General features: G+C 33.3%; 1 protein-coding gene across 6 annotated transcripts in view; it reads left to right on the plus strand.

Moving 5' to 3' along the window:
* The window catches only part of LOC115442524 (cAMP-specific 3',5'-cyclic phosphodiesterase), a 351093-nt gene that overhangs the window by 188121 nt on the left and 147761 nt on the right, over positions 1-15211 (plus strand). Inside the window, exons 1-2 of one of the 6 annotated variants that reach the window (XM_037443241.1) lie at positions 1904-2146; positions 6029-6262. The exons of the other annotated variants lie outside the window; for them this stretch is intronic. Coding sequence (XP_037299138.1) covers positions 6114-6262 — 149 coding nt within the window. The 5' untranslated portion in view covers positions 1904-2146; positions 6029-6113. Of the gene's footprint in view, positions 1-1903; positions 2147-6028; positions 6263-15211 lie in introns of those variants that run through there. 6 annotated transcript variants of the gene reach the window in all.

Below are 15211 nucleotides of genomic sequence, written 5' to 3' on the forward strand. Positions count from 1 at the left end.
CTTTTTTTTGTTATTAAAGTACATGATATTGAAGGATTTCTAATTTTTCCCTTTACATGTGCTATAAGACATTGCTTTTTGCAAGTTTTATGGTTTTAAGTTAACGGAAAGTGCCTTGTTTTGGTACATTTATGCAATAGCAAAACAAATGAAAATATACTACATAAATAGTTATATATTATGGTCGCAAGTCTGATTTTTTCACAACTGAAAGATATTGTAGACCCAGGTATTTTATAGAAATCTCAACATGGCAGCTCTACGCATTCCTAAGAAAAAGCGCCCTGACAGACTGCTAAACAACAAAGTGATCGTATATGAGTTCTTTTTGAGGTACAGAACCCTAAAAATTTGATTACAAAGGTTCTATAAAATTAATAAGAAATAAATTATATTCAAATACGCTACCATTATTTTATTATATTGAAGAAAATCCTTATTATACTATATAATCGCTAAAAATACTTCTGATTGAATAGTTTTTTACAAATTTACTTCTAAATAATCCTTAAAACGTGTCTAGTTTGAAAACTAAAAACGAATATGCAGAAATATATAATATATTAATGAAAAGTTTATTTTTTATTTTCCCGAAAGAGCCTGAGGTGAGACGATGTCCAAAGATAAATATTACTGAGCACAATTTAATATATCAGTAAATATTAAATTCAAGCTTATTTTATAACAACAGACCAACATTTTTCTTTCCGATTTAATTTCCTAAATATTATCATTATCTATGCATGCATTGTACTAACAAACGAATCATGTACATACGTAGTGTATACGTGGCCACTTCTGCGTTAAATTCGGCATTCAATTGTTTTCCTTATCGATTTATAAAATAATTTAGAACTTATTAAATTTTCTACGTAATTGTCTACGTATCTGGGAAAAATCTAAATATTCTATTATTTATTGAAACCAATATTGGTCAGCTATAGAGATAGGAAATATTAAGGCCATGAACTCACTAGTTAATACTAGACCAAAAATCTGAATAATCGTTATGTTTTGAAACCAACATTTAGCCTACAATCTGAACGTTTCAGTAACTGGCTAAGCGTTGAATGTTGTATGAACTCTTTCCACCATAGCATTGCACTACGGACTCGATTTATTTTCAATTACAGGAAATACGTGCAATAAATACCAACTACAAAATACGAAGTGGCTGACGACATGTAGCTGACTGATATAAATGTTGCAGTGAACTTCATTATTGTATCGAGCTATAAGTACCTTAAAACATTATATTACCGTTATTAATCTATATTTTTATATCATATACTTACTGAGGTTCCGTCCGCGTGAAAAGTTCTCCCAGGAGAGCTACATTACTCCTGAGTAATGTAGCTTCTTATTAGTAAAAAAAAACTAAATCGGTTTCGTGAGATTAGCGCTTTCGAACAAATAAACTCTTCAGCTTTGTATATTAGTGTAGAATCATAAATGAATACGTGAGCAAATTTTTACAATGTCTATTAGCTAATGATACAAAAGTAACTAAGTGAATTATTGTAAACACCAAACTGCCAATATTCTCATTGAGGAGAATACTCTATTTCCAGAAAAAAATAAACATAGTAAAACGAGGTAGACTCTAACACCAGACTAGAGTAACGCCAAGCATAAAGAAGCTTTCTATACAAGTATATACTTAGTACATTCACAAAAAGTGCAAAATCATAACACTGTCTTCTATTGTGTACATTAGATAACCCACTTCGTCTCTTAAAAATGAACGTACCAATAAATTTTCAACGTGACTCACATTTTCAGTAGACAGTGAATAATAACGGCCTATAGTTTTTCATCATAACGTTAAGAAAGGCAAGTACATGTCATCGGCATGCGACAATGTGGTCGTGGCGCTACGAGATGAGCCGCACGAGCCAACACGCAGTCCACACCACGCCTCGACCAATATAAACGTCGATCGAAATTAAAACATAAGAAAGTATTCGTGGGAATTCTCATTATCCTATGAGAAGTGTTCGTCGGTGTATATCGGTAGCGGTTTATTAAAAGACTCCAAATCTACTGTTTTCGTTCGGATTTCACCATGTGAAAACGAAACCATCGGTGACGGTTGTAACGTGAATTTTGTGATTGTGAAGTGATAAGTGACCGTTGCGTATAAAGGGTAAAGTAGCAATTTGGGTACTAGTAGTTAAAAACTCTCGAAATAACTATCTTATATATGAAAATGTTAAATTATATTTTATTTATACATCTGATGATGATTATTTTAAAATTATTATTTTGCAAATTCATGAGACATTTAAATGATGAACTTGCACAAATATTTTCTCGATAAGAGATTTTATGATTGAAATCATTTTACATTTCGGTATTTGAATAGTAAGCACGATCTTTCGAAAATCTCTGTTTATAGATTATTTAAAAATCTTCATTAAATAAACAAATTCACGTTTTAAGAGAATCTTTGAACACCAAAACTTTGACCTACATCCAAAAATAACACCATATATGACTGGTAAAAATTAGCATTCGTGTAATGTCCCGTGACGCTAAATCGACTAAAGATATTTTGTATGAATATATTCTAGACGGCATTCATTATATACGCGGTATTGTGGAGCATAAAACGTAGACATGCCTTCAAAACATAGTGATCTCAACCTTGAGATATTCGCATCAAAACAAAAGAACACGGCCGTTGGTAAATAATAAAAAGTTAAAACGAAATTCTTTTGTCTTCTGATACTTGTAGTAGGTACATACGCGTAACTGAAGTTATTTTGGAGGGAAACAGTATTTTGTACATATTATTATAATAAAACAGGTAATTAAAGGCAGATGTTATTATTGTTGTTTGATGTATTTTTGTTAAGTTTTCATTTCTATTAAAGTTTGTTCTACGCCATGGTAACAATAAAAAGTCCATACTGAATGGCATCCATTTTAACTACTGAATCATACAATTTCGAGCGGAGAAACTTATCTAGGTATCAAAAACTGACGATATGTCTGGACAAAAATAATACATAAAATATTTTAATTCTACAAAATACTTATAATGTATAAATGATTTCATATGTAAACAAATAAATTAGAAATATCCGCGTGGTTACTGGGATTTAACCCAATGGGGGGATACATTTCCAAAAATGCTTTGTTACTAAACTCCTAGGTTCAGGGAACCCATGTTGCATACAATTTCTCTTGGTTTATCTGTTAGTCAGTCAGTACTAAGAATTTAACTGTGTAAATCCATTCTGAACTGTCAATCATACATACATGGCCTTGCGCATTTTTTTATTTTCAGTGGTAGGTAATAGTATTCAAAGTAATAAGAGCCAATAAGCTATAAGATCATTAAACTACCTTAGCATTTTCGATATTTTATATAATAGTAATAGGATATATTATAAGGTACTGCGACCATAGATACCCGCGTTCTTAAAACTTGAGCAAACAATTTCAAAGTATGTAAGTGTAAATACGTCTGTGGCGGAAGAGATTCCACCTGTATTTGGTACCGAAAACACCTGTTTTTTTAAATAGCTGTAATTTTTTCTTTAGTGTCATGTCAGTGGACATTGTATTATTTCCAAGATTTTTAAAATAAAGCATAATTCAAGCACAATACATTGTTTTGACTATTGCAATCTTACATATTCTATTCGAAATTCCATTACAAGTAAATTTTTATATTTTCCTTTATTTATAGTTTATTTTCAAGAGATTTTACTGAACTCGAGTGAAGTACCACAGCCCACTAGAATAGAATATAATATATTTATGTATAAGTGAATACAATATGTTTCCCAGACAAATATAATTAATAAATATTGCTGCCAAATGTTATGCCATATCACTAAATATCTGTAATTATTTAATTCTGTGAGTTATTATTACTAAAATACAATTTTAATTTATTTATACTTTTGTTATAGGTCACATATAAAACCATTAATTGTTACAATACATAAGTCGATTTTTTCCCAATAAAGTTTTTCAGGATGAAGGGAAAATATCATTTGGTTATCAGTCATTAGCGACAAGCTTGACAGCGATTGATGTTGCCAGCCTTTTCTTACTGCTCACTTTGATACTCCTAATTTTAGACGGAATTATTTTCAATTTAATTTTCTTAGTTTGAATTAAGGGTATTATGGTCCTTAGTGACATGCTTGTTTCAATTGTAACTGCGGATTGATTTTGAACATTGAATCCCCGCACAACTACACTGTTGTTAATCATTATCATAGGACAAACAAATTCAATACCTCGCACATTCTGTAAAGGTATAAGTATAGGTCTTGTGGCATATTACATGTTAATGTTTATAGACTGTGGGTAAACTGCGCCCATATTAGTAGTGTACCTTGAATTAATAACAGCCTTATACCTTTGCTTTCATTGATTTCTTCTTTGTCTTTACCCGTTTCTTTACTTTGTTTCCACGTGTCTTTAATACTGCTCTAAGCATTGCTTCAAACCAAGCAGTATTTACTATATAGACACATTTGTATAATCTACAAATTTATGTTCCACGCAGAGAGCTTTTTAGAAAACATGACAATGTATTTTTTGCAAACCTTAGTTTTGTATAAGCCAGGTATTAAAGAAATCGTACAAATACGTATACCAAAACAGCTACACGTGTTGTGTTACTCAGAACAAAAGCTCGTGTTATAAATTATACTGATAAAATCTAATTAAATTCTGAGTTGTAATTACTATTTGCGTACTAAATATGCATTTATGAGCGAGTATTCAGTTGCTAATGGGGTTGTTCTCCGTCAAGGCTAGTGTAGCAATGAATTATTATTAATCAAGGTTTAAAAGCCGATAAAATAATTTCTTTTATTGTAATCCTCTGCCTATATGGCAATTCTACGTCAAAACTAGAGTTTAATGTCTATTATAATGAATCTGAAACCAACCGGTCATAATGGTCATCATAATTTTAGCCTGTTTCATTTGTCTACTGTTGGACATACATCTTTTTTTGACACCATTCTCAATACTATTAGTACACTTACGTAAATTACCCGAAAACAAAACACCTTATTCGATCAATTGTAGGAAAAATAACAAGAAAAATAATTTATGTCTATTCTGTGCTAGTTTTTGTGTGAAAACCCTGTGTCGCTACAAGAGTGTTTAAATCACTGTTACATGTACGGAGCCAGAGATATCAAATTAAAAAAAAAAGATTTTTATATTCCGTAAAAACACAAAGTATCAGGATAAAATACCCAATTCAATTTTGAAAATTTGGTTTATACAAATTCTTTTAACTATACAAGAAAAAAAATGTTAGCCTGTAACATAAAAACAGTTACGCCTTCGAAGAATTCTACAATTTTTTTGGCCACTTTCTTTTAACAATCCTCTTACTACCTTTTAACTCGAACATTTCAAACTTCGTAATACTGAGGTTTTATCTGAAAGTCTGGCGAATGCCGTTGTCGCAGGTTTTTTTGACAAACTCAGTAATTAACTGTTTTAGCTTTCTTTTAGTTTCTTATCTAAAGGTAATCTTCTACAGCTGTATAACTACTTCCATTACTACATGATTAACTATTAGCAGTGCCGCTAAAAAATCCTAATATACTTCTTCTTTCTAACAAAGGAGAGCAAAAGTTACTGCTACGGAGACACCGTTCAATAACACATAAAAGTTGCACAGTTCTTATTATTATAATTAAATGTGATCCGTTGACTTGTAAACGAATAGAGAAAATTTATTATAATTTATTTGAGGTGCAAATTTATTATACATTTAAATTATTATATTTCATATATTTTGGCGTGGGATATAGAATAATCTATACAACATAATATTATCAACATATATTTATTATATCTATCTTACTTAAGAAATATTAAAAAACTGATGATTGAAAAATCATCCCTTTCCGTCAGTACCAATACAAACACGTTTGCGTTATAATATATTGCAGGAAATTCAATAACTGTTGAGTTTACTCATCTTGCTACTGTACCCTATCATAATAAAAATCATAGTTTATAACAATTTTGTTGTTCGTAGCAACGAATGGTAAAATGTAAAACTGAATCGTAACAGAGACATCTACATTCAGTTGGTATAAGCTTTTGAAACAAACGCATTGCAAATGTTGCCAATCGCTGAAACCGACGAGGGCGCCACATCGCAGAATGTGTCCGCCAACCGTCACCGTAGAACCCGCGACAGGATCGTTACAGCTGAAATGCGCGCCGTGCGCCGTAGACGGGGGTGGACGGTGGTCGGCTCGGAAACTAGGTGAGTACAGCTTACAACGCTAGATGGCGCTGACAATCAATTTTAAGTTTCTATTGATACGTATATAGAAGATAACACACTCTCGCTTTTTAATCAATTTAAAAAGCAGTTATAAAATGTTAATGTAAACTCTTTTAATTAAAATTACGTAGAATATATTATTACCAAATTAATAAACTCCTACCATGTTTAGGAGTGCTTAGAAGTCAACAGTGTCTTAATATGACTCTTCCGGGATGTCCTTTACATTGATGAATGTGCTCATTTTATTACGTAAGCCTTTTAACATTGTGTAAGTAATTAAATTAAATGATCTAAGATATTACGTATTCTATTATCAGCTCTGAAAAAAGAAGCTTTTTATTTTGCATATTATTTATCTAACTGGTCCCTCGTTCTGCAATGAATATAAAAAATCCACAGCAAATCCAATGTTGAGTTGTTTAATAAAGTGACCCTTACATAAAGCTGTACTTCAGCTCCGAGATAAGTGTAACATTTTCATCCCAAACATTTATTGCGGCATTTTTCAACATTATCAACGTTTTGCTTTATCTAGGGGCAACTTTTGGACGCGCCCTAATTGGCAATTAGCCGACGGCCGCGAGCAATGTTAAGCACACTACAGTTTCACTTGGTACACCGTAAATGTTTATTTAAAAAACTTTTATAGGGCACCGAAGAAATTTTCTTTACTTCAAAGGATTTGGTAAATATTATTATATCAGACCGTGTGACACTGGGTTCGAGGGGCGAATCACCATCCTTCCTTATTATCGCTACAATCTCGAGTCTACTCATATTTTCCTTTTCTTTAGCAGTTTTGTTGATAACTTTATATTTTTAGGATTTTCCATACGTACCTACTGTAGACAGAAATACAATGTTCCAAAAGGTTTTTGCCCCGCAGTTTCAAGAAATTATCTAGGTAATTAACCGGATAGAGTGATTTGATACTATAAAGACTTTTATTACCAAAATAAAAGCTATAAGTTAGTTCGTAGCTAATATTATTTTATGACTTCATAAAGATTTCATAGCGGTTGATGCTAGAGGGGTAACTATAAACGCGATTACTTTATCAGTTTTAATCTCCTTAAGAAAGACTTCCCGGTATTGCTAATGAAATTTAATAAAGCTGGATTAAATTTGAGTTACAACTTACTACATACAACTAAGCTTAGTGTCGCGCCGCGAATACCGAGGAAGCAACAGCATTTTACTGTCGCTCCGCAGTGAACAATAGAAAACGTGCAGTCTGCACGAAAGTGCATGCAGAATAACCAAATCTGCACCAAACGGCACCAAACTGCACGCAGATTAACCTTATCTGCACCAAACTGCATGCAGATTAACCGTATCTGCACGAAACTTCATGCTGATTTACCTTATCTGCACGAAACTGCATGAAGACAAATGCGCACGAAACTGCATGAAACTGCACCTGCACGAAACTGCATCAAACTGCACCAAACTGTACATTAGCCAACCTGCACAAAACGGCACGAAACTGCACCAAACTGCATAGGAGCAAATCTGTACCAATCTGCACGCTAACCTGCATGCAGACTAATCTGCATGCAGATTTATCTGCACCGACCCCGTGCTCATATTTATCCCCCGTATCAATAAACTTCTTTATCATCCCAAATATATATCAATAAGTTTGATGGTTATTATACTACGGTTGTGTACTAAAGCAGATTATAACTAATTAGAGCGTTGTAGTCTAACTTTGGCATGATATTCTAAGCGCAACCGTCGGTCGTGGTTTTATCTTACAATACATATATCTTATACTAGATTTTGCCTCCAGCTCCGCCCAAGTGATTTTTTGTCCGGGATAAAAATAACCTATAGCACTCAGGAATAATGTTGCTTCCTATTTGGATAAAGAATTTTCAAATCGATTCAGTAGTTCCAGAGATTAGCCGATAGAAACCTACGAATAAATAAACTCACAAACTTTACTCTGTATATTATTAGTATAATTAATATTCCCGGTTGATTCAAGAGGTAATGTTATCTGTTGTGACTTATTTCATTGCATCACTACGAGCTTTAGCAATTTCTAACGCTTCATCGTCAATATGCTTATTAGGGACTTTAGTGAATGATATGTACTATACTTGTTCATGTTAGTCGTTACAATATTATGTTATTTCACTGTAATAATCAGACGTAATAATATTGCAACTATTAATTTATTAACATACATTTTTTGTTACAAATAAGTTGCAACGTCCGGTCCATGAATTTATGGTTTAATCTTTAAGGAATGATCAAACTCTTAATTTAAATTTCACATTCTTACTGAAACATCGCTAATTTATTACGAACATCCAGAATATTTGATGACAAATTAAAACATTAAGCGCCATCTATGAAGAAATAAAGAAACTGTTTTCCAATCTCGCCAAGGCATGACGAAATTGGCGTTTTTGTAATGAAATTCGCTTAGAATGGGGTTTCCCAAATATGACTCATAACGAAATCGATTTTTTGCTATCATAATCGGCTTCTCTGTGATAACCTAATCACTATTAGACCGTTTACGAGGCAGAAGTTATATTTTGGTACGCCTTTGTACCCGAAAGGGCATTGATAAGCCACAAATTTCCTTCCCATTATGTGTTACGTTGTTCACACATATCGGCACGGATTTTTCTCCTAACAGAATTTTTTATCGCCTTTACTGGGAACTAAACCCGAACCGCGCTGTTCACAGCCCAAGTACCGTTAGACCAATGAAGCTACTTAGAAATATGATTAATGTAATGATATAATATATCAGCAGCCAATAATATTTTTTTTTTTATTTTGGGACCGTATATAGAAAACAGAATATAACAAGCATTAAGAATATAAGTACACATGAGTAGTTGTATTATTATAAGTGATGTGAGGGCTTATTACTAATTTAAACAAAATAATTCAAATACATTAACATATTGTCTCATCAATTTTAAAATGTCTTGCAGAAGCGCCACCACTATTCTTTAACTGCCAATTAACGTTTTTACCACGAATTAATGTTTCAATATGAATATTCTTTAAATTACCCCAATATTGCAAAATACTATTTAAATTATTAGGAGATTTAAAATCTTTCCATCGAATCAATATATATGTTTATTCAATCATTAAACATATTTAAGACTAGCTTGCGCTCGCAGCTTCGCCCGCGTGGATTTCGGACTTCAAAAATGGAGCCGGTCGCGAACGTTCGAGAATATTCGTTTTACGAAGCTACTCGCTAGGTGATTCTCTAGCCTCTAGGTGCCAAGCAAGCCTCCTGCCTGTGCGTTCGCGACCTTATATATATACAAAAGTAATCCTTATAGCATGATTCAGTATTCACGCATGATGGTTTATTATTAGCGTATTTCATGTATAACTTTGGTGTTTCTATACCGATTTCTATGATTCTTTTTTATGGAATATTTAATAATGTTAACTTTTTTTAATTAGGGATGACTGAGAGTGTTATAAACGTAAGAGTAGGCAAATATAATGAGAAAGCTTCGAACTGCTAAGCTATCGGGAGTTACACGTGTTATTGTGAGTCAACCATAAAATATAGACATATGCTGTCGTGGGATATTTTTTACATAATTTTAAGGAGAACATTTCCGTCATACATGATTTCTGTGTAGCTTTAACCATTAAGGTTGCACACGCGACGGAAGCTTAAAAAATGGAGTAACTTCTCCCGTTTTCCCAACATTTCCCTTCACTGCTCTGCTCCTATTAATTGTAGTGTGATGAAAAGTATACTATAACCAGCACAGGAGTATGACAAATAATTGTACCAAGTTTCGTTAAAATCCGTCGAGTAGTTTTTGTTTCTATAACGGTTATACAGACAGACAGACAGACAGACAGACAGACAGACAGCCAGACAGACGGACAGACAGACAGACAGACAGACAGACAAAAATTTTACTAATTGCATTTTTGGCATCAGTTTCGTCCCTAATCACCCCCTGATAGTTATTTTGGAAATATATTTCATGTACAGAATTGACCTCTCTACAGATTTATTATAAGTATAGATATAGATAGATAGATTGGAGTTTATTTTCGAAAAATATTACATTATGAATACAAATAGGTATATAAAAAAGTCAAGGATCATGGGCCTAGGTGGTAGGAGGAGCGGAAGAGGAGAGGCGGTCAAGGGTGGTCGGTGCCACCCTAGAAAAGCGCACGTTTACAGCGGTCTCGCGTTGTGGAGGCCTTCCATTTGAATTCTTCGAGCTATTTTTTTCCCACGTGCCAGTTGCCCCTCCTAATGATAATCTGTGACTACGCCATTCATTATTATAAAATCACCAAATAATACCATCAGCTATAACGCTGTTCTGAAATGTAACCTTAATTAATTATTATAGTCAATTTACACTTTCAAATAAATCCTTTGGAAACAATTATAGGAAATACTTATACTTATAATCAATCGATCGATTTTCAATATTTTACTAAATATTGGAAATTGATCGAATCTCCCATAGCTTCCCCACGTCTATGACCTAATTCCGCTCATTCAAGAGAGTGTACCAAATCATGAATAATTATCGCCATCAGTACTATTACTATTTATTTAACAAAGTCCAATTTTTCATGTTCCTGCGACTTCGGCATAGCAGTGGCGAAGCGTCCATACAAGCCGATTCCTACCGGGTTACCTTTTGTAAATTAATTAAAAATAATAAAAAAAACACTTAACAATATAACTAGAATAATAATAGTATATTCAAAAAAGTCATCTTATATTTATTAAATTAAATCAATATTTCAATGAGTTATCGTTATCGGTAATTCATATAAATTCGTTAAATCGTAACTCGCGCGCAGTGCTCGCGCCTTATAGTGTTCGAAGTGAACCCGGCCGCGCATAGCTTCCCTCGCGATATTGTTGTCTCTTTCACACGCAGCGCGGTGTCTTTGTCTAATTTTTTGGAAGGGAGGTAAAAATACATGTGTGCGTGCGTATATGTGTACTTCAGGGTAACCCGAGAATTTGCGGCTTCATGTTGAGCCATTGATGCGAAATGTTTTTAATAATTTAGAATATATAATTAGTGTTTGTGTATAGTGTGAGTTATTAATTCTTGTTGGACTCTTTTAGATACCTATGTTCAAAATATGTGATTAATTTGTAAATTTAGAGACTAGACATAATTTTTATATTAGAAGGAAATTATTAAGTATTATTATATTTTACTGATTTTAATTTATTGTGAACAGCGTATTATATGTTGACTGTAGAAAAAAATATTTCCTCGGCTTCCCTTTTGAAAATTTTCACCCTTCGCCACTGCGGCATAGCACATAATATGCATTGGTTTTGACATAAACTCGATAACACGAATTACGTGAGAATCTCGTGTATCTCACATTATAGATATATTAGGAACATGTTAGGGAAAGAGTTTATTTATAAATTCCGCTATTGTTATTTAATACCTAGCATGTTAAATCGCATGTTCTAAGACCTATCTTTTCTTACTTTGAGGTAAGGTACTGTAAGGTACTTACTAATTAATCATTATGCCGAGCTCTTCTCCATTTCAACTTTATTTCGTTTTCAGTTAATGTATATTTTAGCCGCTAAATGTTGGCCAGAACAAGAACAGTCACAGCTGCTCTGTAACATCATAGTCGAAAAAGTCTATAAAACATGCGACATATTCTTGGAAGGGTGTCACTAGTACAGACTGTTCCGTGCAGACCGTTTATTCACAAAAATATATTTTTAAACTAAATAAAATTCATTTTCAATACTTGCAGGCCCAATCTTCTATCTATATAATAATCGTGAAGAAAAACTTTGTACCCATTTTAAGTTACATTGCGTGCACGGAGGAGTCTGAGATTTGGCGTAATTAAAGTTCAAATAGAGGAGTGCAGACAAATAAATTTTTTGTATATTATGTGTTACAAATATTATATTAAATTTGCCGGTCGATTTTGACCACTGGACGATTTTTAGTTAATTCTCTCTCTCGTCGATACATTGGATTAAAATGCATGTCAAGTGCCAGTGGTGGCTTATTCAGTATTGGAATGGAATTAGAAGGGACAAAGTGCAGACACCTAAATTCAATTTGCTTGGGTATTGGCGGTAACATTTTAATCTGTGATAGCTATAAAAGCTTACGTGCTTAATCAATTTATTTTGCAATGTTTTCTGCAGAATAATTTTGCCTAGCTAACTAAAACAGTATATTTTAGGGATACTTAAAATAATCCTACGAGGCATGTTTATCTACGAATGATAATAAAAATGCCTCGGTGGCGTAGTTGTAGGCATGCATGGTACGACAGCGCTTTAAGATCCTGGGTTCGGATCCCGGGTCGAGCAAACTGATATTTGGGTTTTTCTGCTTAGAATTAGCCCGGAGTCTGGAATTTATGCCCGATATGGCGATGGCCTCGCTCCCAATCACATCACGGGGACGCAACACACTTGGCGAAATTTAAGTGCCCTGGTTGCGCCTCTGCATACCCCTTCGAGGATAAATGCGTGATTGTGTATGTGTGTAAGAATAAAAATGCTTTCAATTAATGTGTGAATATCTCTCGCATACCACGCAGTCTTTTCATTCCGGATTGCAATCCGAATTTGCATTCCATGTTTGAAAATCTTGAATTTTCCTATCTAGTTGCTTCGGCACTTTCGTATGCACGTTCCCGATTGATTGCTCAATGCAGATCTCGTGCGAAACAGATAGGTTTTGTACGACATTCCTACCGTCTAAAGCCAGCACGTCTGTGCCGTGGGAGCACGTATTCAAGCTGATCTAATGTCACAGTCAAATAGAATTTGAAACAATCATCGGTGGCCATTTAGACGTAAAATAGATACAACGTCACGAATTATATTCATTACTAATTCTTTTTCTCGTGCAATATGTACATAGATGGAAACTACATTCAATTTCATGTATTCGTTTTTACGTGTTGCGTGTACAAAAATATTACAGACAGAGAAACAGACAAAAATTATAAAAACTGTTTTGGCATCCGTTGCTTTAATAAAGACCGTCCTTATCAGATTCTCTTCAGTATCTCTAATGTAGAAACATCGGTCTGATAAAATGGTGTTATATTATGTAAAATATTGCAAAATTATTTTCCGATAATACAGAGACTTTTCGTTCGTTCTATATTAATCTGTTAGCTGAAATATCTATCCTTCGATCGACAGTATCACGCAACGTATATGCGGGTAAATATTAAATGTTTGTCAGTGTAGCGTGACTAACATTCTTTCATGTTTGTCTTAGAACAATACGTATGCAGGCGAGTCTCGTCTATATTGCTTTCTTTGTGCGTCATACTCGTAGTTTTTTGCCACGCAATAACTTCTGATTCTCTCATGACTAATCTATGTAGCTTTGTCTAAGACAATATTTTATTACATACTGACATTTCACACATAACAACATTTATGAATTCACAAAAATTTACGGAATAAAAATACAATTGACTGTTACAGAAGTTTTAGCTAAGCCGAATGAAAATTCGTTTTGCAATAAAAATATTTTTACATTCACAGAATGCCTAACGAAGGCCCTTGTAGTTTTTGTTATGAAGTTTTTTGTTTTCACCATTTATTCGATGATAAAATATATTTGTTACCTTATCCGTGAAAGAGTTGATTTCTGTGAAGTACCGGCTTTGTATATTTGTACAATATTTCTAGATTCATGTAATATTGCACTAACTCTAACCCGACTCCCGAGCAATTTATCTTATCCCGATTGAATAATCAAATAAACATGGAGCAACTTAAAATTCCAACCCGCGATTTTATGTTTCAACTATCGAGTTATCACTTGTTAAAAGTTATTTAACGTTGTATAGCTTTATCGGTTACTATAAAAAAAAATCTTTAAAGCTGCTGTTTCAGAATTGAATTTACTTCCATTTCTAAATCTTTTGTAAATTTTATATATTTGTAATTAATCGAAGTAAACGGTATTAATCGTAGTGTGGGCTGTTGAAATTTACGATTAAGGTTAATCACACTTTGGAAAAATATAAGTTATTTGACCTAATACATTTTTTACAAAACCTTTTTGTGTAACGCCAATCTGTAATTTTCTAGAATAAATAAAATATTAAAATATGTTAATTCACTATTTGTATTAAAAAAAAATTATATAAATCTTATACCTGATTAGCTAGCAGACATCCAGACATGTTTTCCAAGTTTCAGACACAATAAAATAATTTCGTCAAACGTGATTAAAATAGAATAATTCAAGAATTATGATTCGATCCTTATATAAATCATTTGTAAGGTGCGTCACGCATCCAGCAATAAAAAAAATCATTTACAATAATAGTATTTGAACAAACATAATTTATGAATTAAAGTAATTTCCACTGTCTCATACAACAATATACCGTTTAGACTTCAGTCCATACCTTAAACGCCTGCAGGGTGCGTCACGGCATTCACCGGGCACGCCGGCGTTTGTTTTTCAGGTGACGGATGATAAGCCACAGGCCCGGGCTGGCTGGCACGCTGCCCTTACGGATATAGACTGGACGTTGTCTGTCGCATGCCCCTCGCAAGCCGCAATTAAAGTTACAAGCGCCGCGACAGCGGTGAAAAAAGTTAATGTTGCCCGTACTAATTGTATTTTCCTTGCTTTGTTTTTCAAGGCTGCCTGTTTATTTTGTCTCGGATTTTTTTTCTTTTTAACAATTAATATTTTTTTATTATTATTTTGACTTGATGCCAGAACTAGATAACGCGTCATGGTATAATAAACTAAATTAATTTAATGTTCATAAACTTTAATTTAATATGCTCGCTAATGTTTCGTCAGAGCTTCGCATAGTTCAACTAGTTACAAAGGTGAGGTAATTATCCTTAGCAAAGCGTCTTATTTCTTAAAGTGAATACTTTTGTGCATAATTTAAAGGTATAAA

Source organism: Manduca sexta, chromosome 26 (genome assembly GCF_014839805.1).
Source record: "Manduca sexta isolate Smith_Timp_Sample1 chromosome 26, JHU_Msex_v1.0, whole genome shotgun sequence".
Lineage (NCBI taxonomy): Eukaryota > Metazoa > Arthropoda > Insecta > Lepidoptera > Sphingidae > Manduca > Manduca sexta.